Source organism: Netta rufina (assembly GCF_964035555.1).
Source record: "Netta rufina genome assembly, chromosome: 1".
Taxonomy (NCBI): domain Eukaryota; kingdom Metazoa; phylum Chordata; class Aves; order Anseriformes; family Anatidae; genus Netta; species Netta rufina.
Window position 1 is genome coordinate 169,545,829 of NC_140123.1, and position 27,219 is coordinate 169,573,047.

General features: G+C 42.9%; 2 protein-coding genes across 7 annotated transcripts in view; one reads left to right on the forward strand and one right to left on the reverse strand.

Moving 5' to 3' along the window:
- Positions 1-6,516, forward strand: part of CPM (carboxypeptidase M) — a gene marked incomplete at both ends in the record, with an annotated part of 31,744 nt that extends 25,228 nt beyond the window's left edge. Inside the window, 6 exon segments of the mRNA XM_084306099.1 lie at positions 1,324-1,496; positions 2,696-2,880; positions 3,148-3,318; positions 4,182-4,334; positions 5,308-5,456; positions 6,283-6,516. Of these exon segments, the coding sequence (XP_084162225.1) occupies positions 1,324-1,496; positions 2,696-2,880; positions 3,148-3,318; positions 4,182-4,334; positions 5,308-5,456; positions 6,283-6,516 (1,065 nt within the window).
- Positions 6,517-8,189: 1,673 nt separating this feature from the next.
- MDM2 (MDM2 proto-oncogene) lies at positions 8,190-24,937 on the reverse strand. 6 transcript variants are annotated; one of them, XR_014619001.1, is made up of 12 exons: positions 24,828-24,937; positions 24,236-24,308; positions 22,437-22,511; positions 21,974-22,107; positions 20,974-21,023; positions 19,697-19,764; positions 19,465-19,558; positions 16,761-16,921; positions 16,285-16,440; positions 15,092-15,169; positions 12,881-13,509; positions 8,190-10,112 (listed from the first exon to the last, which is right to left on the reverse strand). XR_014619001.1 is itself a non-coding variant. In XM_084298772.1 (11 exons), the coding sequence occupies exons 2-11, from the start codon at positions 24,302-24,304 to the stop codon at positions 12,940-12,942; spliced, it is 1,452 nt and encodes a 483-aa protein (XP_084154898.1). In that variant the 5' UTR covers positions 24,305-24,308; positions 24,828-24,937; the 3' UTR covers positions 8,190-12,939. The 6 variants fall into 6 exon arrangements, 5 of the variants coding, with proteins under 5 accessions (XP_084154898.1, XP_084154895.1, XP_084154897.1 ...); XM_084298772.1 differs by having other exon boundaries at positions 8,190-13,509; positions 16,761-16,918; XM_084298769.1 differs by having other exon boundaries at positions 8,190-13,509.
- Between the last annotated feature and the right edge of the window lie 2,282 nt (positions 24,938-27,219).

Here is a 27,219-nt window from a genome sequence, read left to right on the forward strand (position 1 = left end):
ACATTTCACAGAGTAAGTTTAAGCCTGACGCTGGTGTGATCTGCAGCTCCTTGGGGCTGTGCTTGGCGCTGCCGCCCTCCCCTCCTCCTGCTGGGACAAGCATCAGTTGCTGCCAGCTGACGGGACGTGCTTTGCTCCCAGCCTGTGCACCCGTGTTGTACCAGCCACCTTCTGCCAGCTGAGCTCCATGTTCCTGTTTGCCTCCACGTCCAGAGCGGGATTTGCTGCTTAAATTGCACTGATGTGAAAATTTCACAAGCTGTCAGTGCAGCAAATAGTGGCGGAGGAATATTCCCTTCCCTCTGTCTGATTTCACCTGCTTTTTACCTTGCCCTGTCCCAGCCTGCAAGCAAGAGGTTGTTGATCTGTGATGCCAGTTTCACCCTGTAATGTCACTCATGTTTCTCAGTTTAGGAGTGGGGGAGAATCCTCTGCAGTTTTTCCACCTTAGTGGTGCAAGACTCATTGTAAAAGTTACTGAGGCTCTGTAGCTCTGAATTGGAGTCTGCAGTGATTTACCAAGCTGTGTTCTTGGAGAAAAAGTAGAGAGAAACCATGTGCAGAGCACATCCAGTTGCCAGTCTTGGTTTGTTTCCATCCCAGCCAGAGTTTAGCACCCCACAGTGCCCTTGATGGTGCTGTGAGAGTGCTCCTGGAAAGCCTGGTCCAGCGAGCATGCCGTGCTGGTGGTTTCTGGGGCAGGACAGGATTGTTCTCAGCTCACTGGAGCTGGAAGTTGTTGCTGTTTCGGCTAAGATCTGACCTAGCAGGCCAAAGGGAGGTGTCCTGCCAGCTCTCACGACTTACACAAATTTCCTTTCTTCCAGCCCTCGCCAGCCCTGCCAAGCACGGGCGCTTATGTGCAGAGCCTGGAGTCCCTGGGGCATCAGCCCCGAGCTGACTCTGCAGCAGTACCGAGATGGTGCAGGGCTGCGCTTCCAGCCCACGTGGCCTGCAGCAGGCAGCCCTCGCAGCTTGGGTTTTTGATAAGGCCCTGCCTTATCCACACAGGGATTAAGCAGCGTAGCTGACACAGTTGGTTTCCCATCACACAAGTAGTTCTGGTTGATCTGGGTTTGAAACTCTTGTGAAAACTTTCCAGTGACTCCTTTAATCTCGTAAATTGCTTTAAATGTAATTAGAGGGAGAGCATGAAACGAAACAGTATTGACCAGAATGTTCTTGTATGCCTTGTGTGTCTGCATAACCCAGTCAAAACAAAACCCTCTAAGCATAAAGCAGTGGGTTTGGGCTATTTTTGTTAGTTTTTTGTTGTTTTTCTTCCATAGCAGGCTTAAAATAAAATCTGTGCTTCTTTTACAGACCGTAGGGCGAGAGATCCTGCTCCATTTGATAGACTACCTGGTGACCAGCTACGGACGTGACCCAAATATTACCAAGTTACTCAATAATACCCGGATTCACATCATGCCAACGATGAATCCTGATGGATTTGAAGCTACAAAAGTGCCTCACTGTTATTACTCACGAGGAAGGTAAGGCTGATTTAGGAGGGTGGGAGTGGGTAAAGGAAATGGGTGGGGAATAATAATCGGAGATAGCCAAGGGGCTGAATCATACTTGGTGGAGAAAATAGCGTAGTGGGTGCGTGAGGGATAATTTTGGTCTGTGCTGTTCTAAGAGGCACTGTTACAGCACAGGGTTTTGGAAGAGTGAGTCAGCCTGGTGTTTATTTGTGGTGTGGTGAGAGAAAATTGGTCAGAATGATATAATGAGCTAACCTACCAGGCAGGAGACCCAAACTGAGAGTAGAAGGACAATGGCCTGTTCAGACCTCTAGGGTGCCACAAAGAAAGGTGAAATAAAAAGTCCACCCCCAGGGATCTTCTTCAACTGAAGAACTATGTAACCCTTCTTACTGAGAACAAGGTGTGTCTGAGCTCCTTGAATGGACTTCCACAAACGTGTCTCTTCTTTGGCCATGGCAACATCAGGAGCAAGTGAAGAAGTAGGTTAGGTAGAGAAAGCTTAATTCTCTGGGTGACTGGAATAGGCCCTTCTTTTTATCAGGAAAGAAAAGTATTCCTCAGCAAATAGATGGGACTCCTATGGAGGGCAGGAATTTTTATCCCCTGGCTGTCAAATAGAATTTAACTAACCGAGTTTAGACAAATTAACGCAGCTGACACTAAAATACTCTCTTGCACTCTCTGTGCTGACATCTCTGAGTGAAAAAGGAAGAAAGCGTTTGCCCAGGCTGGACCTTCACGTACAGGTGGAACAGAATCACAGAATTCACAGAATCCATCCTGTGTCTTACTTTGCTGTCTGTCCAGAGTGACAGGAATACAAGGGACATCGCCATCCAGCAGTTACCTTGAACTTCCTAGACAAGTGGAAAAAAACCACAGAAGTACAATATCCTTATCTGACTTAGATTTTTAAGTTCATGTATGTGTAGGTGTGGGTATGTCCTATATGAATATTAAATATCCTCTGTTTCCACCTGGAATACAACAGAAGAGCTGTTTTATGGTGTCCTATGGAAAGCCTGGTGCTGACAGAGCGCATACTGAAGTCCATTTGCTGAATGCTTGAGAAGATAACCTTGCAGTGGTCATCTTGCCCGTTCCCTAAAGGCACTGGTGTGCCATGGACCTCAGGCACCGTGGGGCTGGTGGTGTGGAAGTGTCTACAGGCAAATAGTAACAGCCATGCCTTCTCTCTTTCTAAGGTACAACAAGAATGGAGAGGATCTGAACAGGAATTTTCCTGATGCCTTTGAGAACAACAACGTCACCATTCAGCCAGAGACTCGAGCAGTGATGAACTGGATAAAAAATGAAACATTTGTTCTCTCAGCGAACTTGCACGGGGGTGCCCTGGTTGCCAGCTACACGTTCGATAACGGTAACTCAGGTAAGCTGGTAACAGACCTTTGTCCCCAAAGCTGATTTGTTTTAGGAATCGTAGCTGTACCAAAGCAACATCTGTAAGGTTTTCTGCAAGGGTTTTTTCAGCTTTTGAGCTGGGATGGGCAGACTTTGGTAAACATCAAAGATGAAATGAGGCATCGAAATTCACTGCCTGCTCTGGCTATTGGGCAGATTCTTATCCCGTACGTAAGATAGCGCTGCCTGTTTCACCAGGAATGAGAATTGCATGATGGCTGTCTTTGTTCTGCAGTTACTGGCTCGTCAAAAGGCTACAGCAGGTCTCCGGATGATGATGTCTTTATTCACCTGGCAAAGACCTATTCTTTCAACCACGCCAGCATGTACAAAGGGACCGGCTGTGACAGCAGGCAGACCTTTCCAGACGGCATCACCAATGGCTATTCCTGGTACCAGCTGGAGGGTAAGAATGGCAGGGCTATTATTTCAGCCGCTTCAGATACGATATTCTCACTTGCTTCTGCCACCTGTGGTGATGAAAGGGCTGTCATTTTGCCCAGAGTAGAGGGTTGATACAAGCAGCTAGCGAGCTGTGTAAGCCAACACACTCGCAGAGATTGTTGGAGCAGGACACGGACGTTTTCAGGCTCTGCTGATCAGCAGCTACACGAATGGATGAGGCAGTTGCTGCAGTTCTGACTTCTTCTGTCCTTTCTGAAGGGAAAGAGCTTTCATATATGTTTAGGTACATCAGTCTGCAATAAGGTCAAAAACCTCTCTCTCCTTTCAGAAAGGAAGCAAATGTTCTGTTCATGTATCATCCTTTTAAAAATAAACAAAAAAACTTTGCTGAATTATTTTTTTAAATTTCTGTTTACATGCAGCCAAACACAATATGGGTCCTGTGTACTCTGGTACATACCGTGTGTTGCTTTCCCAGTCTGAATTCAAAGCCTTAAAAGGCTCTTAGGACAGCTCCAAGACTAGTGAACCCCATGCCAACCCCTGGATTTATGTCTCTGTTTAGTGGGGAGCGCTTGAAAAGCCTTCTGAGTTCTTAAGGCAAAGACCCACCCTTCCTCAACCACAATAATCATCATTTCCAAAACATCGCTGTGCTTTAAAAAACAGCACCCTACAAGTATACAGGGAGTTATTAAGCTGCTTTTCCACAGGAAGCAGTGAATATAAGTGTGGCATTGAGGAATAATTTGTCTAATTTACTTTTCTTACAGGTGCCAACATTTTTAACTTCCATTTTTCTTACAGCTTGAGCTTGGTGCTTCTCTGCAGCTGAACACTGGCTTGTTTTATTTTACTTTTAAGGTGGAATGCAAGATTACAACTACGTCTGGGGACAATGTTTTGAAATCACATTGGAGCTGTCGTGCTGTAAATATCCTCCGGCAGACCAGTTGGAGAAATTCTGGACGGACAACAAAGTTGCTCTGGTTGAATACATAAAACAAGTACACCTAGGTGGGTGTGCAGCCGGGGAAGGAAGGGAGCTAAAGCTGAGACTGGGCTGGTGGGCAAAGCGGGCAGGCTGCAGCAGCCTGGGTCTGTGTGGGGAGCTACAGCATGAATTTGGGAGCTGAAGTGCTCCAGGAATGACTTCAAAGGCAAGTGCTACAAGGCTAGGGATGGGTGAGAGAAGAACTTAGAAGTGGGATTGTCAGGTGTGGGGCAGGAGCAAGGAACAGGCCCTGGGGCATCTCACCTTCCCTGGCCTCCAGGGAGCCTGCTCTCCTGAGCAGCCCTGGGGCAGTCACTTTATCTCCGAGGTCTCTAAATGTGTGTGTATGTGGGCACGGTGCCTGGCTCTTTGCTGCTTGGATTTTGTATTTTTAAGACCTAAGCGTGGTCTGGACTTCACAGCTGGAAGAGAGAAGTGCTTAGTGAATCGGTGGTGTTTTGCAGAGGGTTCAAGGGTTCGCAGGGATCTGTTGCTTATCTGGCATTACATTGCCTTGAATGTCTGATGGCTGTTTTGCTTAATGACAGCGCTGCCTTTAAGGTGGTTTGTGAGAATTCAGGGGAACTGCTCCAGAAGCAGACACTGTTATTCTGCCATTTGGAAGCGCTAGATAAGAGGCTGGGCTATTTAACAAACAAACAAACACAAAGAACACACACACACGCTACTGAAAATGTGAGCCCTTCAGCAAGACACGTACAGTAAGCAGGTATGATGCTTTCAGCAAGTGAAACTCAGAAGCAGAGATTAGAATGGTGCTTTCTAAGCTAACATGAGGGGAAGCTGCTAACAACAAAAAGGATTTTCTGTTTTGCTTCTCTTCGGTTAGCTGTAAATACTAGTGATATTATTAAATGTACTTGAAATAATTGAAATAGCTGTTGAATTTCAGAAACAAATAGTCCAACTCAGCCAGTCGAGGAGGCTCGTCACAAGCATGCACTGTGATCTTTCTCTCCTCTTCCTTTTTTACAGGAGTCAAAGGCCAGGTTACTGATAGGAATGGAAATCCTATTCCCAATGCGATTGTGGAAGCCCAAGGGAGGTCTCACGTCTGCCCGTACAGGACAAACGCACACGGAGAGTACTTCCTTCTCCTTCTGCCTGGGAAGTACGTGATCAATGTAAGTGTGCTGCCTTACTCAGTTATCATTTCTGATTACATCGAGTTCTTGAGCACAGTGAGACCGAATCCTTATAGCCGAGTAAGGTGGACTTGCTTGAGTCAAATACAGGAGCTGTAAAGACTCATGAACAGATTAAAAAATCAATGTATTAATTGTAATACCTCTTTGGACATGAGCAGCCAGCGAGGGCCTCCTGCTGGTGCTCAGCCCCCTGTCCCCGCCACCCTCATGCTGCAGCGGGCTGAAGGAGTAAGGCAGCAGGCCAAGGTTTGCTCCCTAGAGGCGAGCAACCTCGATCCGTGGCAGCACCTTACAAGAGGCAAGGAGAAACCACGCCTGAGAGAAATTCCCTTACTGTGGCAGAGAATGCCCCGTGACACCTAGCACTTAATTCTGCTGCTAGCCTTGGGCTCGTACAACCCGTAGTTCCTTGGTCCCGTTCGCACCAAGCAGACCTCACTCAGGGCTGTGCTGCTGCCCGGCACGGTGAGCTACCCACCAGGTCGCATCCTCCGGGCGGTGTGGCTCTTGGTGCTAAGCGATTTACTCAGTTCAGCCACTGCAAGGTAATGACCCAAATAAAGCAAAATGAGCTAAGGGCCTCGTGAACTGGGGGAGGGGGGAAGCATATGTTCTGTTACCCTTTCCGTCTCAGCTTTGTTTAGTCTTACTGCTGTAATGTGAAAAACTTTTCTCTTGCTGTAGCTCAGTTTATATTTAGAATGCTTTTCCTACACATTCAAAGTATAAATAAAGTGCCCAGACAATGATTGTTTCACAGCCGAACTCGGTGCTTAAAGAAATCTTTCACGCTTGTTCCTAGGCTACTGTACCTGGATTTAAGTCGATGCTGAAGACAGTGGAAATACCTGATAACACTGCTAACTTCAACGCTTTGAAGCAAGACTTCTCTTTCTCAGAAGTCTCCATCAGGACAAGACCTGCTTCATGTCCTAAAGTGCCCTTGTACCAAGAGCTTGAACGTTCTTCAGCGGCAGTAAAACCAACTCTACATCTCTTGGTTTTAATGGCCACCGTGATTCTGCTGTTCAGATAAAGTCAGGGATGATGTGACAGGGCAAAGTCTTCCTGCACAAAGGTGGCTTTTGAAACAAGAAATTGTGTATGTAAAAGAATGTATGTTTTTATGAACCCAATTCTCAGTTTTTTAATCATTTATTGTATTTTGTAAATTACTGGCTCGACAATCTGATGTTTTACTTGACTTGTAATAGCCTATCCTATTTTTCTACATGGAGTAAATATTTTACTCTAAAGAAATGCTGTACAGTCTATGGAGGTAATTGTAGAATTCTGATGCAGGTGGTTACACAGCTTTTGAAGAACTTGCCAGAGTTCAAAAAAAAAGTCTAGGCTTGTTCTGCCACTGTTTTGAACTGTTTCAGTGTTGAACTAACAGTTCATGTGCCCACACAACTGTAAGCAAGTAGCTCAATCCTAATTTCTTGTAATAAAGCCACTGCTGTAAATGAAGAATGACATTTTAACGTGTGCTCTTTCTTGTCCAGACAAATGAGACGGATTGATGCTGAAATAAGATTGGTAACACATGGGGGAAGAGAAGAAGCTGGAAATAAATAACCGGAAATAAACTGGAAATAAAGGGCCATGCTGCTGGAGCTCGATGATAGCCTGTGCCATCAGGCAAAAGGCAGTAACACAGGTCTCTGAGTAACTGTTCAAAATAGAACTATCAAAAGCAATGCAGAGACAGCCCCCTACAGCTTTACACAATTGCCTTTTTTTTTTTTTTTTTTTTAACTGGATTTGTTACAGAGTGGAACTGTAATTCACCATCTTTCAATCTAAATAACTTCAGCTATTTGTTGTTTTTTAAGCATGTTTCACAGCCCTCTTACCTCCCTCTTTGGATTATGCCTGGCCTGCATGCAGCAGAAGCTGGAAGCAGGAGCAAACCTTGCTAACAGTGCTCTATCAGGTGCAGCTTTAGCTGATTCCTTTTACCTGGTCAGTTGCAACCCATTTTCAAGGCATCTTCAGGCTGTCCAGCAAACTAGACTTTACCAAGGGAAGTCAGTACCAGCTCCTGTGTTTATTTTGAAACTTCAGCTGCTACTTGTTTTCTTAAACAGTTTTATAAGCAGCCAGAGGAGATGGTCTTTGGAAACATCTACCTTTTCCTGCACACCATAAATCAAGAATGCAGGAACAGTTGATGTTTTGACACAAGTACAGTTTTCTGACTGTACCACTGGTACTGCAGAGGTGCTCCTGTGTTTCACATCAAGACACACCAGCTCTGCCATTGGGCTCAGGCTAAGTGTGAATACACTTCTGGTACTGAAACACCAGTGCAGCTTCAGAATGGCATCTCATTACATACAGAATGTACGTCAGATAGCGTTTTGTCATTGTCTTTGTTTGTTAGATCTCATCCATTTCAATTTTCTACCTTTTTTCCCCCCTTTTAAACGCTGTGGACTGTTTACCAGTCAGAGCAGTAACCAATTATCCACCACTCCCTCCAGGGAGGCTTGGTTCCGATACCATCACCTATAGCAGGAAGAGACAGAGAGCCCTGAAGTTCAAAATATTCCAAAAGCAGGAACGTGAGAGGTGACTCCATGCTACCAGCCTCATGAGGGGAGAAGGAAGCTGCACTGCTGTTTTACGAATTAAGAGGCTGGCTGAAAATGAAGTAGGAGAACTTAAAAGAAAAAAAATCAACAAGAAAAAAAAAACACTAAGGAGCATATAAACACATCTTTATTTAAAGCTCTTAGACATCATAGTTAGTTTTCTCAGAAAAACTGAAAATCAAAACACAAATGAAGTACACATGAAAATTCTTCTCATAAAGGTAACGGCGCTGTGCAACGTGAGTGGGCAGCTGCACGGGAATGGTTACTGGACGCAGCAGGACGTGCCGTGGTTAGCCACAAGGGACACACAAGTCACCAGAAGTGTGTTCAGCAACCTACACGTGGTGGCAAAATTGCATAGTTAATGAACTTCACTGTTAAACTCTCTATCGAATAGCAATTCCAACTCCGCACAGTCAGACAACAAAGTAAGACTCTGCTTTTGGAAAAGCCATCTGTTACTTTAGATGTTACGTAATCTTCACGCTGACTGACTCAATTTAACAAAAAAAAAAAAAAAAAAAAAAAAAAAAAAAAAAAAAAAGGAAAACCTGCCCCTTGAAAGTCAGGCTGGTAACTTAAAGCAACATCTACTAAAAGGGGAGAGAACGCCTGAATGTAACCCACAACTTCTACATGTACAACAGGCCTGACAGCGATGCATTCAAATGTTCAGTGTGGCTGTGGTAAATAGAAGCACGTACACATTAGTTGAAAGCAACAATTTTCCCTTTTAAACAGGTTCAGTCTATTGTTAAAAAAAAAATACCTTAAGCCCACACTTGGGGGTTGGTTGGATTTTTTTTATTTATTTTTTTTTAAATCTTTTGCTTGCTCAAACTTTAAACTAAGTAACCCAAAAAATAAAGATACACTGCTCTCTCTCCTGTAAGAGCATGGTTTTCTGAAAATTATTCTTGCTGATGCTTTCTGCAATGAGGAACTGTTTTTTTCCCCTTGTTTCACTGGAAAAAAATGTGCCCGAAGTCTTCCCTGTGTTTTCATACCCATACAGAAATTTCACACAGTGACATTTAAACAAAATAACAGAAAATGGAACACGGTGATACAACTGTACTAGGCTGCTAGAAATAAATAGAACACCCCCTCCATTCAGTTTTGTAGTGTGTTTACCCGTTCCTGAATCAGACGCCTCGCTGAAGGGGCACCAGAGCTTCTTGTGCAATGCAGCACGGCGCGGACGTCCTCCAGACGCAACGCGGGGTGGGTGCGCTCCGCCGACAGTCCTTGCAGAGTGGGTATGCAGCACAAGCAGCAGCCCCGCGGCCGGCTTCACCCCGACAAGGCTTTTTTAAAAGATGAAGGCAACAGGCTTGTAATGTAATAAATTTTACGTGAGCTTTCTCAATTGTTTTAACACTCAACAGTCCTAGCATTTTGGGGAAGTGTCAGATGCTGAAACATAGCGGTTGTGGCACCTCTCGTGGGATCTCCACTTTGCACTTGGCCTTCTTGGGTGAAGTGATGAAGCCGAATTTTAGCCAAAAGTGATTTTCTTGTACAAATGCGAGTCCTTGAAGTATTTGCACCTAAACACCATCGACCTGAAGTGCGCAAAGAAATAGACTATGGCAATGACAGACTTTGTATACTTCCAAATTTTCCAAGCATCCGGCCATTCCTTCAGCCTCCTGACCAAAGGAGAGAGAAGTTTCCACCCAGGGTAGATGTTGACTGGGACACCTCTCGTCGCGTCGCATCGTCCATACGGTGACCCCCAGCGGTGACACCACACGGGAGCAGTATTTGGGGAGGGCGAAGCATTCCAACAGAAAGCACCACCAATGGGTTTCCACCGTGCTATTGCAGCATCAGCTTCCACCTCTAATACCTGCCGTACAGTTTCAACACACGAGTTGTATTAAGGGAAGGAGAGAAGACGACGACGTAAGTCTTCCTGTGTTGCTCTTAGCCTGAACACAGCTCGGCCGACCTTTGTTTTTAATGCTACCATGTCTTGAACTGTCTCCTCGTAACCGCGCTTCACTCAGCACGCATGTGGGTTTATCTGCACATGTACCAGAAGGCTAATTCAATAAATTAAAGCTCAAAACACTAACTACAAGCACAAGAATATTTACAAACTGCAATAAATTAAAACGCATACAATATTAAATACACCTCACCACGTAAGAATTAAGGTCAACCTTCGCACCGCTACCCAAGGACGGGCCAAAAAGAACAGGGCAGCAAGCAAAGGCTGCTCACCATCATCCCCTTCTTGGTGTCACAGCCTGCATTCAGGGCGGCTGCACAGAGGCGAGCCCCAGGATTTCAGCATTTTGGATAAAACCCCTGTTCTCAGCCCGGGTCTTGGTCCGCAGCACAAGGCAAAAGTCACAAATTTCTTGTACACAAAAAACAAAGCTCAAGAACAAACAAACTTACTGGGTGTTAAAAGTAATACTAGGCCAGAAAACAATTTTAAAACACATGGCTCTGACACAGTAGATTGGCCAAGGAAGCAGGCACCAAATGCACCTGTTTCCTTGGCATTGCATGGAGTAGAGGGCATTTCCAGGGCTACCCTGCCCTACAGAAGACGCACTGAGGATGTAAATTTTTTTAGCATACAAGGAGAAAATTGTTGTGTTGAATGCTTTCATTTTACTTTATGCCAAAGCAGAAAGCTTCAGTGGGATTGGTTCTGAAGGCAAATTCCAAAGCTGAGCGCTTGCAAACAGCAAGATCACTGCTGGGACCATACAAGCGTCTTTGAGAGCTGAAGCATCTCATTTATTTTTTTGAACATATGGAGAGCACTTAAAGGGGTGGTAAGACCAGGACGACACCATTGGTCCCAGCAGGAACTGGGCGCTCCCCACAACTGCAGTGACACAGCCCTTACAGTGACTGCAGGGAAGGATCAAACAAACAAACAAACAAAGACTCAGACATACCAGACAATGGAAGGGAGGAAGATTTTAAGCACACTCCCCAGTTTATCCGTGCTCCCCCTGAATGTACAGGTTTGTAACTCTGTGAACTGCACGCTCCGGACCCATCTGACCACCGCTCAGTTCTGACCTGCAGGTGCAACGGCACAGCCTCTGCAAGCAGTACTGCACTTCAGTTTATCAAATAACAATACAGAAAATAAATAGAAAGCAATGTCAATTAAGGCAGGTAATTATGTATTAAGAGCACTGCTACCCGAAAATGTTCACTATCTGCTGAAACGACTCTTCCACCTCAGGCTGAAAGACTGCCAAAACCCAGCTGAAAGGCTCCTGCTGACTGAAGCCTGTAACAGCTTCAGCAGCTTCCACTTCACAACTTGCAAGAACAAGACATCTGCGTGTGGACAACTCTTCCTTTGAAGAAACACAGGACGTCTTAGGGTTTTTGTTTAGTTACAATGAACTACAAAAAAAAAAAAGCTTCAGAGATATCAGTATCTTTTAGTAGCAGCTTTCAAATATTAGCTCAACTAGGTGAGCAAACAACAAGCTGCTGAGAACACGCAAGCTCTCTGGTAATGTAGCTCTCGGAAGAAATAAATACAACCCGCTGCTACAGAAAGTCTCCATCCGAAGAACAGCTCAGATGAGTAAGCTAGCAACATCTTTAGAACCCGACCATACAAAAATATGCACATTACCCCCTCTGAATGCACCACAGAACTATGTTACTGGACTTCTTAATAAGGAACTGGTAAATTCCACACAGGTTTTGGCAAAGTACAGGGAGGAGACGAGCTAAAAGCAGTAAGAACAGATCCAACTCAGACAAACATTGATTCAACCAAACACCTTGCAAGAGATTTTCAAAATGCTTATGGTACAGATAGAAACAGCCCAAGTCAGAAAGACTGCTTCAACTTAAAAACAAACGAACAAAACCAAACGAACAGTGTGAAACAGAACTACACAGCTCATTTGTTTCTGCAGATGGAGGTGGGTTTTTTATATTTTTTTTCCCCCACTGTTTTTATTCAGGCGAACAGAGCGATCAAGCTGTGTGCCACGCTACTGAAGTCAAAAACAAGTGCAGAGAAAATTCAAACATTGCCCAATGTCACCTATTTGCCTGCCTTTTAATGTAAGCTCTCCTTCATTTACCTTGCCTGTTCGCACCTCTCACGCTCAGCTAAAGAAACCAGGATGGTACAGACCGCCAGACCACGGAACATTTTAGAGGTCTGTTTCTCCGAATATTTAAGAGTTAATTGTAAGCCTAACTGGTCAATGACTTCTTCTCAGGACATATCCTAAACAAAAGACACAGTACCCTTCCCTGCTTGCAATTTTTTAGGTGTTATTTTCTATCACAACTGCCCCCATTTCCCGATATGTATACAAAAAATCTCCCTTTTGGAGAATCTCAATTTTTGGGAACGTGGGAGCCAAGGCTCTATCTTGTTATTTTATTGACTTATTCTGAGGGCTCTTATTCCGCCTGGTGTCTTCGCCAGGCAACAGGTAGTGGAATGTAGAGAATCTCCTTTCTTTGTAACAGGAGGAACCGACTTGAAACGAATTCTTCAAAACGTCTTTCCTCTGTTAATCACTGAGCTTGGATTTTAATGTGTGATCAATCCAGTAATACAAATCTTGCTAACTTCTGTGTGCGGTAAAACACTTGGGAAGGCAAACAGTACCTGGTACAAATTGGTAACTTCTATTGAGAGGGACTTACAATATCCGAGTGGACTAATGAGCATTAGGTTAAACTTAACAATTCCAGTGCATTTATTTCAATAACGATTTTTCTTACCAAAGACAAAGACACCCAAAATATCAATCTGCCAATAAGTATATAAAAATAGTTTCTTACTCTCTTAATTATGGTACCAGTTTATAAGGTTCCTTCTGCCGCTTTTCACTCAACGTGGTTTAACCAAAATAAGTCAGTACGATCATCTGGATAGGCTGCCTGCACACCGGGCACGGCTTGTTCCTCTTCTTCAGCTTCCTTGCACACGTGAAGCACGACATGAGGTGTCCCGTTTTGCCATGTACTATGCACCCATTTTTCGGTCTACTCTGGCATATGACGCAGGGCTCTATGCTGCTAACAGGCAGACTGGACTCCACGCCTTCCTCTTTGCCTGGCATTTCTCTCTTCTCGGGTTCCTTGTAGTCCTCCTGACTGCTGCAAAACATGCTGCTAGACGTAGACGGCTGAGAATAATCTTCACTTTCCTGGGACTCGGATATTTGTACTGCTTTCTCTTCATTCTCCTCCACGGCTGGTTCTTTGTCTTCAGCCATTTTCACTTTCTTACAGTCAGGTACGTCAAAACCTTCTTCAGATTCTAGGTGGAAAGAACTTTCCAATTTGCTCGTTGCCAGTTTCTCATTCTTTTCATCAGGAAGCCAGTCCTCTCGAAGGGCCCAGCATCTGTGGCAATGTCGTGGAAGCGGAGGATTCATTTCGCTGCATTCAGGACACTTCCAATAATCCTTGAGTAAATTAAAGGTTGAAACAGCTTAAGCTACTTGGAATGCTTACAACTGAAGTACACAGAGATTATAAAGAATTTATTACTGCCAAAATACCAGTGATCTTGAACTATCAGCGTGCTTATTGTTTAAAACTTCCACTGGGTGTCTGACCATTTTACTGTCCTGGATTAAAATAGCCTCATTTTTGTTAAGACTCTCTGATTTTATTCCTTCTTGCAGTAGATTTGTAAAAAGAAAATAGAAGTGGAATAATAACGGTTTATTAGTTTTAGACAAAACTGAATAAACTAAAGTCTTCACAGAGAATTTCTTTCTGATAAAATGGAAACGGTTCCCATCAGTTTCAATGATAAACTTCTGAACTAGAAACTAGTCAAGACTTTAACCTGGGGAAAGCCGAACTGCTGGTCTGCAAAACGGCCTGGTGAGGGCACTCTGACACAGCAGAATGGGAATTACAGAGCACAGAAAACAACCAGCCATTTAGGAAGAGTTGCATCACTGTGTCAGAGCTTACTCCATACACTATACTAGACACCACCTCATTAAAAACACACTTCATTTTTAAGTACCCTCCTTAGAAATAAATTATGTGGCAGGGGTGGGGTGGCAGAACAAACCCAAACACTACGTAGTTAGAATGCCTGAAACGCTTTTTGGTTCAAGTTCCAAATAGCATCAGAGACATCAGAAGTTTGAGCCTAACTTTAATTCCTAAACATTTTTTTTTCCATATTTTTCCATCCATAAGCAGCACTATGTATGTACGGCTAGCCCCGTGTTTCACACCTAGAGTCAAGTCCCTCAAGTCCTACAGACCACCAAAGGACAAACATTTCAGGTGGCTTTGTAAAACAGCTGTACTCAAGCTTCTACGATGAAAAGCAACTATAAATATTTTATTAAAAAAAAATAAACTAAAAAAATGTATAAGTATTTAACTAATTTAAAGATTTTAAACTATGAACCTTTTATTAAAACCACCAGCTTTTAGCATATTTTTAGCATGTCTTTTTTTCATGTCTTTATCTATTGCTCCAATACCCTGAATTTCTTCTCTATGCTACAGATTTGTTTATTCAGACTGGACAGTAAAACCAGATATTATGAACTATGAGAAGTCTATATAAGAAGATAAGAAGAAAATAGACTTTTTTTTTTTAAATATATGTGAACTTACTAGGTTTTCTTTTTTTTTTTTTGTTCTCTTGTTTTGTTTGTTGTTTTTTTCCCCCCATTTTGTGTAAGAAGGCAAAGCCTTTCTTAAGGCTTTTTTAAGGCTTTAAAATTTGATTTAAGCTTCAAATAGCTTCCTCCCACTAAGTGGGTGAAACTGTAAATTAGTATCATTTTTAATGGCTCAGGAAACTCACTAAAAACATTTTTTAAAATACCCGTGTTCATTAGTGGTCACATGTTCAGTAATTAAGCTACTGGCTTGGCATCCTCATTCATGTGAGAAATAAAAGGCAACTGTATTTTTTAAAAGTCACAGGTAACGACTGAATTCTTCTATATTCCTCGACCTACTGTCAGTTCGCCCAACTTATGATGTTTTGCCAGTCAAGGCTTTACTCACAGCTAGAGAAATCTCTGGATCTTCATTGAATGAATCGGCATCACTATCTTCATCCTGATAAATGGTCAGCTGATACACCTGATTTAAATTTAAAAAGAAAAAAAGTATTGATGTAACTGGTTTTGAATTCAATTAAAAATCTGTTTTCTGATAGATCATTTTTAATTAAATTAAATTAAAAGTACTGCTCTGTTTATGTTAAAAAGCTAGAAGCTAGCAAGCAACTCCATGAAATCTGATGGTTAGCTGATAGGGGGTGGCATGGGGAATGTGTTCCCACTTGGAACGTGTGGTTTGCCAAAAAGACTATACAGACAGAAGGAACTGCCTGCTAGAGTAGAGGGGTTCCTTCCCTTCTGCTCACCAGGGGTGGGGCCACACCTGAATAAAGTGTCCAGTTCTGGGCTCCTCTGCTGCTGGGGGCAGAGGCACACCCTCAATCCTTTCTTCCTCCAACCACTATCTTACCTCTCTGAAGCACTCCAACCCACTGTAAATCAGTACAGACAGTCCCACTCCTCCCCTGTCATGAATTACGATCATGTATATCCCTGTCTGATTTTGCCTTTGGTACTTACCTGATCTTTTCAGGAGCTAATTTAGCTCTTAAGTATCAGAAAACTAACAGAAACAAAAATCTGCTTCCCTCCTGACATTCCACACGGCTCGATCTCTCAAAAAAGATGGCAGTAACTATTTTAAAACTGTCTTTTTGCCTCCTATGAAAATTCTTAAGATTATATTTCAGCGTATTTCTACAAAACATCTGTATTAATGGAAGCAAATGACTTAGAAATATCACTTTGCAAAGATTTACTGGGAAAGTTTCATTATCAATGAAAACTGTTGTCAAAAGCTCAACACATGTCCAAGTAACATTTCTGTAATTACATAAGAACAGACTCAGGTACACGGAATGCCATCAATAGCTCGTGAGCAAAGTTTACCAGACAGACTTTTACCACCAGCCTGTGTGAGAGCCTGTGGAATGCCTCGGCACTGTTCTGCTGTCTGGACTGATGGCTATATATAGTGATGACCCAACTGCAAAGAACGGAACTTGTTTTTATCAATGACTGAATGCAATTTGTTATGGAGCACTCCTGAAGAATTACAGCTGCTTCTTGTTGGAATTTCAACATAATTTTCTTTAATTTTCCTTAGCCGTCACCCCCTGGTCAAAGAAAAAGTACCTCATCATCTTCATCTGTGAGCTCCTGTCCTTCTTCATTATGGCTATAATCTTCTGAATAAATAGATTCAACTTCAAACTCTACACTGAACTGGTCTGAAACAGAACTATGGTCAAACCAATCGGAGTTTTCGCTTAGTGAACTGGCATCGAGATCCTGAATGAAAAAGAAAGGAAACAGAGGGTCAACCTCGCTAGTCCATACCCATAACCATTACTGTTAAGACAGCGTCTCCTTAAAAAAAGTATCTCCTTAAGAAAGTGTTAAAGAGACAGATATCTCCTAGAATTATATTTAAAAAAAAAAAAAAAACAAAAAACTATCCAGTTTAATTAGCTATGGTAGAAATAAGAATAGCCACTGTTAGATGGAATAGCACTTATGAGACAAACTGATTACAGCTTGGTAAACTTAAAAATCTTAAATCTTAAAAAATTGGTAAATGCAAAAAAAAAAAAAAATACGTTTTGACTTACAGGAATGGAAAGAGAATCTGTTGAATCACTGCTATTGCTTCTTTCACGGCACAGCCCACTGACTACACACCATGAGAGACTTTCATCAAATGTCAACGAAATGCTGTCTGACTTGTGTCGTTTTCTTCTGTCAGCATGCGGATCATCTGAAGGATTTTCTTCTGGGCACATTCAAGAATTTTTATTACTCCAAAAATATCTATACAATGTGCAGTTTTGAATGTTCTTAACAGCAGCTTAAAATACAATATATTTATGTAGCAATTGAAGAAGAATAAAGCTATCCAGTATTATTTTATAGAAAAAGGCACCAAAAACAAATGAAAGGAAAAGACAGTCACAGTGAGAAACATTCCTGAAAACAACAATTCAGAGGCTGCCTTTCCCCACTTCTCCCACCTGCACAGCTTGTAAATGGCAGTCTCCGCATGCAGGAAATAAAGTAATTGCAAATTCTGAAGCATTTTTACCCCAATTCACACATGACACACATTAAATCCCTCCTAACTTTGAGGAATACAGTTAAGATTTTAATTGTAGGAGCTCCCCCTACAGTCGTATGACAGAAAGACACTTTCAGGGGGCTTGCTAGCCCATCCCAGAATTTGGACAGAGATCCCAAGTCAAATGTGTAAGAAGGACCTCGAGCTAGGCAAGGCACGTTCAGGTTCAAGTTTCAGATACCCCAGCAAATCCATCAATTAATAGCTGCACTATATGCGATTGTATTTACTTGTTTTGTTTCAAAAATTACAACATTATGTGAACGATTTTGACAACATGAGCAAGAAAATCTTCAAGGCTAACACACAGTGTAAAAATTGAACCATGAAAACATTGCTTTAAGCTGTGCTTGTTATGTATGCCTAGTTTGAAGGCCAAAAAGCAATGCTTTTTGAATGTATCATGCTTTGATACAACAATCTAGGGCAGCATAAGCAGTAGGGGGACAGCATTTTAGGGGTAGGTAAGTCAAAATTCACCTCCACTGCCTTTTGGTGTGTTTGATATCAAACAATTTTCTTAAAAAGGCATTGCAAAGTCGGTATGTATGTGCAGTGGAGTGAAAGTTCCCCAAGAGGACTGACAACGTGGTTCAACAGACCTCAGTAAGGGCCTGCTGCCCCCTACAGGCGCCCTCTGCGTACACCCTTCATTGCCCAGCTTTGCCGTGGCCTTGCAAAACACACGGACAATCCACCAGTCTCCAAGCCTTGAAATCTTTTTCATCGTAAAAGAAAAGAGAACAAAACACTTGTACATACTTTGAGACTTCTCTTACTTTCCCTTGGTGCTTCTTGGCTCAGCCCCTCTCTTTTCTTTTTCCGCCCTGAGAGCCCCACCACATTTGGTGCCCCCAAGGCCCAAGGGTTGCTCCTGTCCATCGTTGTCCTCATTTAGTTGCCATGGCTCCATGCTGTACTGATACTGTACCACCACAAGGTTTCTATACACTATATAAGCGGCTCCAACAGGAGCCGCTACCATCATAATTTAACAAGAATAGTGGCTTAAAAGGAAGATTTCCTATAAATTAGAAAAAAAGTGTATATAAAAACACTATATTAAAAGAACTTTTAAGGTTGTAACAGACTAATAAATGGATGCAAAGACACGAGTTAATAATCAAACCTACAATAAGTAAGCACAACACAGGACCTTACGTGCTCTGGGTCATGCCTAAATATTACAGGTTATGATGCTTAACTGCAGCTTTCCATCCCTTCACCAGTTTTTGTTACAACATTAAATGTTCTTTTAATTTAGTGCAAACTGCTCAGCAAAACAGCACAGTTTTCCGACTGGCTAATAAAAACAGTGGCCTATGATGAACATAGAAAAAAAAAAAAAAACAACTACATAAATGCTGAGGAACTTTAAAATGTTCCCAAGCAACTGAAAAAAAAATAAAGAAAAAAAAAAGTATCTATGCAATGACAGAAGGTTATCACTGCCCAGGTAAGTACAGGTGTCAAGTCACAAGGTAATAAAAGTGAGCAAAGAAACAAACTACCATAAGGAATCTGAAATAGTGTTCAAGTTGAACTGCACAGAGAACGCATCCATTGAGCAACTGAATGTTACACAGGTTTATGCTGACCAACTTATTTGCCAATTCTCAGAAGAAACAGTTCATACTTTGAAAACGTATTTGCCAGTGATTTCTTAATAACCACAATAAGGAGGAACTGGGGACAAACAAAATGCTTAAGTGGCCAGACTTTTTTTTTTACAAAGTGCTTGAAAAACATCCAAAATCATCCAGTGTTAGTATTGGACCTTTCACATCTGTATCACCAACTGAAATCCAGTGAAAACTGCTTTCAGAGTGCAAACAAAAGTAAAATGTTGCGGCTATCTACAGAGGGACTGGAAATGCCTTTGACTACATCAGTACAAGAAGTGTTCTCATCATGAAGACAGCACAACAGATTATGTCCTGCTAATGTGAAGATGTTGAACAGATCCCTGGAACAAATTATTCTACCATCTTGCTAACAGTTCCAGAAATCCGAACCGTAAAATGACACTGGAGCAGTGCAAGCAATCCCATACTTCTTCCAGATTGAACATTTTGGTTTAGATATGCAGAGGAACACAGATAGTGTTTGTTAGCATCTTTCCAAGTCAGTGAGGTAACAGAATGTATTTTTTCCTAAGTGTCCGTGACATGGAAAGCTCCGCATCGTAGATCTGCACGTACCGGATTCGCTGTGAGTTCTCCTCCTAGATGATGATGTTGGTCGGGAAGTCACGTTTGATGAAGTCTGCTTCTCTTCTAACTCTTGCATGGATTCCTGATTAACAGAAGTAATGAAAAAGCCCAAATATGAATTTGGTACAAGGCTAAAATTACTCTAACTGCATCCAAGCCATGGACACTATAGAAATGAAACTGAATTTACATCTCAGAACGTAAAAAAATTAAAGATTACCTTTAAAACATTTTCTTTCTCAAGCTGAAATCTGGCGTCAACCTCAGGTGTGTCAGCAAGTGTGCAGTCTGAAAACAAAACAAAACCACGCTTTAGAAAAGCGGAAAAAGTCAACTTCAAGCTCAAAAATATTACAGCAGAAGTAACAGAAGTCAACTGCACACAGCATTTACAAAGTTCTGAACAGAACTTACAAACCAGACGTTCTTTGACAACTGAAAACGCAACACTGCTCCCTTGCTTTGCAACTATGTGCAGCACTTCTGCTGTAATATTATGAAAGTGGGAACACAGGGAAAAGGAAGGAATCTCAATAGCCAAGTATGTCTGAATTCTATTATAAATGCCTCCAAATGAAAGTTGTGCATTAGCTGCGATTGTGCAGATATGAAATAATATACATGGAAAATATTTTTATACTTCTATAGAGTATATTTTACTAATTATCATCTCATGGGAACATTAAATTCAAGAGACATTCCATAGAAGCAAAATTGAGTGTTGTTAATCATATCTCCTGACAACCAGATGGATGCTGAATTAATCAATTATCTTCCAAGAAAAAAAAAAATAATAAGTAAGTTTAAGATTGCTAGCATAACAATAAGGGGTAATGAAGACAGCCCTCCCAAAGACACATACCTTCAGAAAGAATCAAGACCAAAGGGTATCTCAGTATGGATTCAGAAACTAACTTACAAAACAGCAACCATTATTTAACTTCTGGTTTACTCCTTACGTCAGTCAAAAATTACAGCTATATTGAGTATTTTATACTAGAGCAAAGTTAACATTTCTTTAAAAGTATGTAGACCTCTTAAAGAGGACTCAGTGTTGCCAGTGTATCTGAATGTGACCAGTTTTAAACATGTCAGATTCAGTTTTTCAAAAAACAGAAAGAGAAAGCATTTGAACTTATTTCCTTGTTGGCACAAGTTCAAGCAGGTCATTTTTGGTATTAAAGCCTTCAACAACAAAAGAAGCTTTATCTGTAAGAAACACAAGCAATTTTTCAATTGAGTCTTGTTTATGTTCAGTTTTGATTATGTTTGTTCCGTACAAGTCCCACAAAATTACCCAAATGCTGTTCAGAATCAATTTTGTTTCCAGAAGAAACACAGCATTGTGCTTTAATTCACCACTATTTGCAACCACTCCAGACGCTGTGTGAAGTCTAACAGCTAATTATCGAGAGACAGATGTGTTCTGGTCGCTACATGCAAGATGCATTAACATCCGTTGTATTTTCCCCACTCCTATCTCCCAAACTGGCTTACCTTGTTGATTGATTGCTACCAGGTTTCTGCAAATCATCGAGTACACCCTCCTTCGATGGGGATAAAGAAAAGAGATGTTGGAAGTTAGGTTGCAGAATTCATACCTATGTTGCACGTTTAGCTGGAGAGCTGTTGGTGTTAGCATTAACTTTTAGTGTGGTAACTGGAGACTGCACAAAAGCGAGACAGTTTCTATGACAAATGTGGAAAACAGTTATTCTGACTTGAAGTTTTTTTTCAGCATTGTTGTTTTGCTCCTCAAAGCAAGCAGATCCCTACTTCCTTTCTGAAGAAAGGGAAGAGATTTTACCCATCTGAATAGAGTTGAAAGAGTATTATTTTTTTCAATTCACTCAGAGTCAGAAAATTCTGGGCGTCATAATCCTTTTCACAACGAGCTCTTAACAAATCAGCATCTATTTCTACCTCTAACAATGATTCAAAATTACTCTTTCTGGAACTTCTGACAATTTGTCTTGCAAAGCAACCAAACCTACAGTATAACTGTGATTTATGTTAGGATTCAGAAAACTCTACATACAGACTCTGCAGCAGAACAATTTATTCAAAAGAAATGTTAGAATACCGAAGCTTTGTGTGGAAGTAATTTATGATTTCTGAATAGAAGAACATATTGTGACTACATACTACAGTTTTCCACTCTTAACTTGTATACCTGCATTGCCTGCAAGTCAAAAGTCTTGTCTCAACTGTTATTGCAATCCCTTTGTAGCTGTTACTCAACAGCTGAGAATTTTCCCATTTCACCTTGGGATGGTTTGAGGCTATTGTAACCCCTTCAAGTTTGTGGAACTTTTTGAGATTTCTTGGTTATAGACACAGACATTAGTTCACAGAAGAAGACTAGATCAGGTGAGAAGTAATCATAAGAAAGAGCTTACCATCTTTCAAGATATAAAGAAACAATAAAAGGCCATAGGAATTATGTTCTCCATTATTTATTTCACAATCAGACCCTCAGAAAAGAATTCAATTTTACCTGTGTTCTTTTACTGAAAAGCTTGTTACTCCAAATAAATCCCCAAGGAGATCATTTGCACAGTGCACAATGTGTTGCTCTTTTTCATCATATAATTGTTTAGACATAATATATTGTCCAAGATAGAATATTACCTGCAAAAGAAATCACATACACAGACATTAGCACACACACAGGTTTTGCTGTTTCAAGTTCAAATACAAGAGGAAACACTAAATTACCTGAGATTTATTCCTCCCACACTAATTGATTAAAACTCCCTTTGAGTTTTTTTATTATTATTATTATTCCCCCAGTACTACGTTATTCTAAGGACAGACAAAAGTCTTTGTTTAGTAAGAAACTTGCAAAAAATATCCTGTCTCATCACCTTTTGTGAACCTCACTGCTTCCCATTCATCCAGAACAGAAGAATCTCCCTGTATTTACTGTCATCTACCTTCATTGAATAAAAAGTTCTCACCTCCTTCATAGTAAAAGTGTCTTTTTCCGCACCAGCTAGCTTCAACAGCTTCAACAACAGTGGCTTTGGTTTCACCTGTGTGGAGATGAAGAAAGAAAAACAGTTTGCAGCAACTGTTCACCAAACAAAGCATTATTTATACAGATTAGCTTCCTCTGTCCGTGTTAACCTCATGTAAGAAAAGACACAACTAAGTGATAATCCGTCCACTCCCAACTTTTTGGCTTTGCAAAGTTAAGCTTAAGACCTTTATCGCTGTCAGGTCCAGAGTGCAAGAGACAAAGCAGAACTCTGGCTCCTGTGACAGTTTATGGGGCTACCTATGGCTTCACACTGGCCAGCTGGCTCTACCCTTTAGTCTTTTCTTAGCTGGGATAAGCAGACCCTGTCCTTCCCATTGTATTTCAATCGATCCTACTTCTACACTGCCCTCTGCCCTCCCGCCCACATGCTGTGCCAGCAGCTATTTCTGCAGCCAGTCTATGAACACCCAGCGGTCTGAGGCAGAGGGAGGAAATGTTCCTATCCCTCCTCTGCCTTTTTTTTTTTTTTTTTGCATTGTTCCACGAACAGCTGTGCCAGTACAATGCAGGAGATGAGAACAAGCTGCAGGGGATGTCACAACTGCAAATAAAATGCTTGTGTAACCACTGTCTGATGGTTGCGGGTACAGCATTACTTCCACCCCTAGAACAATAGCACAACCATTCTAAGAACTGACTAATACTTAGCTATAATAAGATGTTTTTATAATTTATTTCTTACAGGAAAACATGAGAAAGATACAAGGCAAGGAACAGATGCTTAAGGAAGTAGGGGAAACTTTCCTATACTCCATTTCAAATATGCGTTACAACTAACAGTACGTTTAAGTGCATTAGTAAGAGATAAGTTGCAAGAATCATACTTAAAAACAAATATAGGCAACATTTCATTGCTATTCACTCCCTTCCTAGATGCTACAGCCATTTACAGCATGAAGGATATACTGCAGTTTCATAAAGGAAGCAAACACTAACTTATCAGACTAGGAAATACAGCTCAGGATAGGAATGCCGTGCAGTTCCAGACCTCTGAATCCACAACTCGATCCGCGAGCTGAGATGACGTTAGCAAAGCCCTCCCTCCCTCCCCAGCACCTGCAGGGCTCTGCTCCTGTGCAGGTCTGACAGCACACTGGGTAGCATCCTACTGTGACTTTAAAAAAAGAAGAAGAAAAAAAAATATATATATACACAGATAAACAAAAACCCCTGTGAACACCCTGTTTTGTTATTTGGATGTGTTTTTTTTTTTTTAAGTTCTGCTATCAGTGTATGTTTTTAGGCTTTAACCTTGTACAAAAACGAAGTGAATTAGGCTGTCACCATCCAGACAGCGATGTTTAACAAACCCGTGAGCTGCTTGCACCCTCATGAAAGCACACGGCCAGGGCTGGCTGTCACCGTGCTGTGACAACGCCCGAACACGCGAGGCCACGAACGCAAACTAAGGCTCCTGCTAAAGCTTCCTGATGAAGCCCGGTACAACAGAAAGCGAAAATGCCCAATTCAAAAGAAAACAACCAACAACTGTACGGAGAGCACTGCCCTCACACTGCACGTCCCGGGCTATGCGAGGTAGAAAAGCGAGCAGCCTGAACGCCACGGGTGTGCAGGGAACAGCGCCTGGACCTGAAGCACCACCTTCAGCTCTGCTTTCACGGCTCCGAGGCGGAGGGGCGCCCACCTCCACCGCGTTTCCTGACAGAAAGCCCCAGCCCCTCCCCGCCCCTCACGCGTCCCCCCCGGGGTACCGACCAGGGCCTCCTGCTCCGAGGCGGTGACAGCGGCGCCATCCGTGAGGGCGGACATCTTGGTGTTGCACATCTGCCTGCAGCGAGGGGAGGCACAGCCCCGACACGTTTAATCGCGGCGCTGCGGCCCCGCTCCCCCTCACACCCCCTCCACCACCACACCGCCACCAAATGGCGGCCGGGCTGCGCGCCCCGCTCCGCTCCGCTCCGCTGCCCCTCTCACCTCACCGCCCTCGGCTGAGCCGTAGCGGGCCGAGCCGTGCGGTTCCGAGCCGTGCCGGGCTTTAAATAGCGCCGCCGAGCGCAGGCAAGCCGGGGCTTAGCTCCGCCGCCCGCCGCCGCCCGACATGCCTGAGCATGACCGAGGCGCGGCGGGGGGCGGGCGCCGCTGACTCACGGCGGGCGGGAGGCGGCCCCGGGACGCGGCGGCGGCGGCTCCGCAACCCCCTCGCCGCCATCCCCGCCGCCCTCCTCCCCCCCTCTTCCCCGTGGAGCTCGCCTCACCCCCTCCCCTTCTTCTCTTCTCTTCTTTTCGTTTCCGAGCCCCGAGCGGCCCCACGGCCCCCCCAGCCGCCGCCCCGGCCCCCCCCACGCACCGCCAGCCGCGCCCGCTCCGCTCACGGCCCGCGGCGGGCGGGGAACCGGCGGCGCTACGGGACCCGGCCGCGCCCGCTGCCCCGCGCCGCCATTTTGGCCGCCCTGCCCTGCCCGCGTCTACCAGCGCCCTCTAATGGCCGCGGGGCAACGGCCGCGCCGCCGCAGGAGCCCGCGGGGGACGCCTGCGGCTGAGGGGAGGAAAGAGGCAGAGCCCGGGCCTTTTTTTTGTCGTCCCTCGTAACCCCTCGCGACAGTGGCCAGGGTGACGGCCGCTCCCTGAAGCCGTGGGGTTGCGGTAAACAAAGCGTGTTGTGGCACTGAAGCACCCAGGAGACGGAGCTGCTTGCTAATAGCAAGCCCCAAAGAGTCTGAATTTCCCCCCGCAGAGCCTCACCTCCACTAAAAATCGCGGAAAGTTGCAGGCAGGTGGTGGTTATGCTCGCCAGCCTCGCCTCAGACACCACCAGCAGCTCTGCGGTGCCCACCGGTTCTGAAGCATCGCATTTTGTCTTGTTTTGTTTTGGTTTACACCAAAAGCCTTGAGACCTCTGATTTAACCTTGTGCTTTTGTAAACCCAGCTGCAGCATGTGCGTATGAGAAAAGGCCTCATTATGTCAACTTCTCTCCAGCTTAATAAAGGTGGAAACTTCCTTACAGACCACATAAATTCAGTGGCAAAAACGCGAAGTGTTGCTCACCTGGCTAATAGGCTGACACCTTTGGATACCAGTTCGATTTGCAGTGCTCACTTGTGCCTTTTGTTGTTGTTTTCACCGATATTTAGGAAAGCGGCAAAAAGCTTTACATCCAAAGAGAAATGGACAACGTGAACTATATTCTTGTCATCTCCCAACTCTGTAATTTCACATTTCTGCTAAATATAGGGTAGTTAGGAGAATGTTATTTTGACAGGTACTCATTCGTTGCTACACTTCAACTATAAAATGGTTAGTTTTCAGCCTGACTCCCTTTTCTAATTCTCAGGTTTATTCTTTGCTCATGATGACATTTCAAACTTATATTTGAATGGTGAAAAGATTTGTTAAGGAACAGGAGTGCTGCAAATAGCGTGTGAAGATAAGCTATAGCAGAGAGAGCACTGCCACAACTCAATAATGCTAATTTTCCATGACAACTAACTTGCCCAAACAAGCAGTGGATAGCTGCCTGGACTTGTCCTTTGGCCAAAGCCAGATTTCCAGCAAGAATGTCACCTTGTAAAAATTCCAGTAACAGTTTAAATTGAGATACTTGTGTGATGATGGATTTTCAAGATGAGCTTGTTATCCCTGTTGAGAGTAAAGCTCAAGGTCTACTGATGGGCAGCAGAGAAGCTGCACCAATTCCACAGAGCATGCTTACCTTCTGTTAGCACCAGAGGTTCAAGACAAACAGACATCTGCGTTAAGTGGAATGTGTTGCCATTAGCAAAGTCAGGTATCTACCAATTTCCATCCAGCACACAAATTGCAGAGATCCTTAGCTAGCTTGATCTTTAGCAGACAATTACTGCTACACAAAAATGCGAGAGGTTTGAACTTAATGGCTGTGGTCAGTAGATCTAACACTGAACAGTAACCTTATCAGTGCTCAAACTTCTGATGTCGTACTACACAAACTGTATTCCTATACAAAATGCATCTTACTGAACTGAAGTAAAACAAGTAGAGCATTCGTCTAGTTCTGAAAATATATCATGTTGTTGAACATTTTGTCTTAAAGATGGTATTATTTTACTCAGGCAGTGTGGATATAAAGGTGCGTTTTAAATTATCACTAAGTTTTCTACATTAATATAGTCCAATACTAAACTGGCTGCTATTACTTTATTTTTTCCACTTCTCAGCCAACAAGCATCTTGTGACCAATGAATTTGTGATTAGATTGTGATTCTTTAAAGAATAACTTCCCTTGCGATTTCACTAACTGCTAAGATAAAAAAAAAAAAAAAAAAAAAAAAAAAAGAACAGATTCTGTCTGGAATTTTTCTCTCTCCTCAAGGACAATCTTATCTCTTTTCTCAGCCAGACTAATCTTAAGTAAGAGGAGGCAGCTAATAGGTAAAATATGCTCTCTGTGCTTTGCTAAAGATAGGGGGATGTTTTCTGACATGAAATACTGCACCACCTTTGTCCCATTTCTCACTAAGACAGCATGTGGTATTTCATCAACATGCACAATTTAAGCTTGATAATTCTGGACAAGTATAATTAAAGGTTTTACTTGAAGGGTAATAAGCGTCTGTAGTTACAAGAGATGACTTCCTCACTGCTTCAAGTTCCTAAAAAGAAAAGGAGACATCACTATACCTTAGTAGGTTTTCAACCTCTGTGCATTTATTTCTAATGTTAGGGAAAATATCTGGAGCAGATCTAGCCCATCTACCTTCA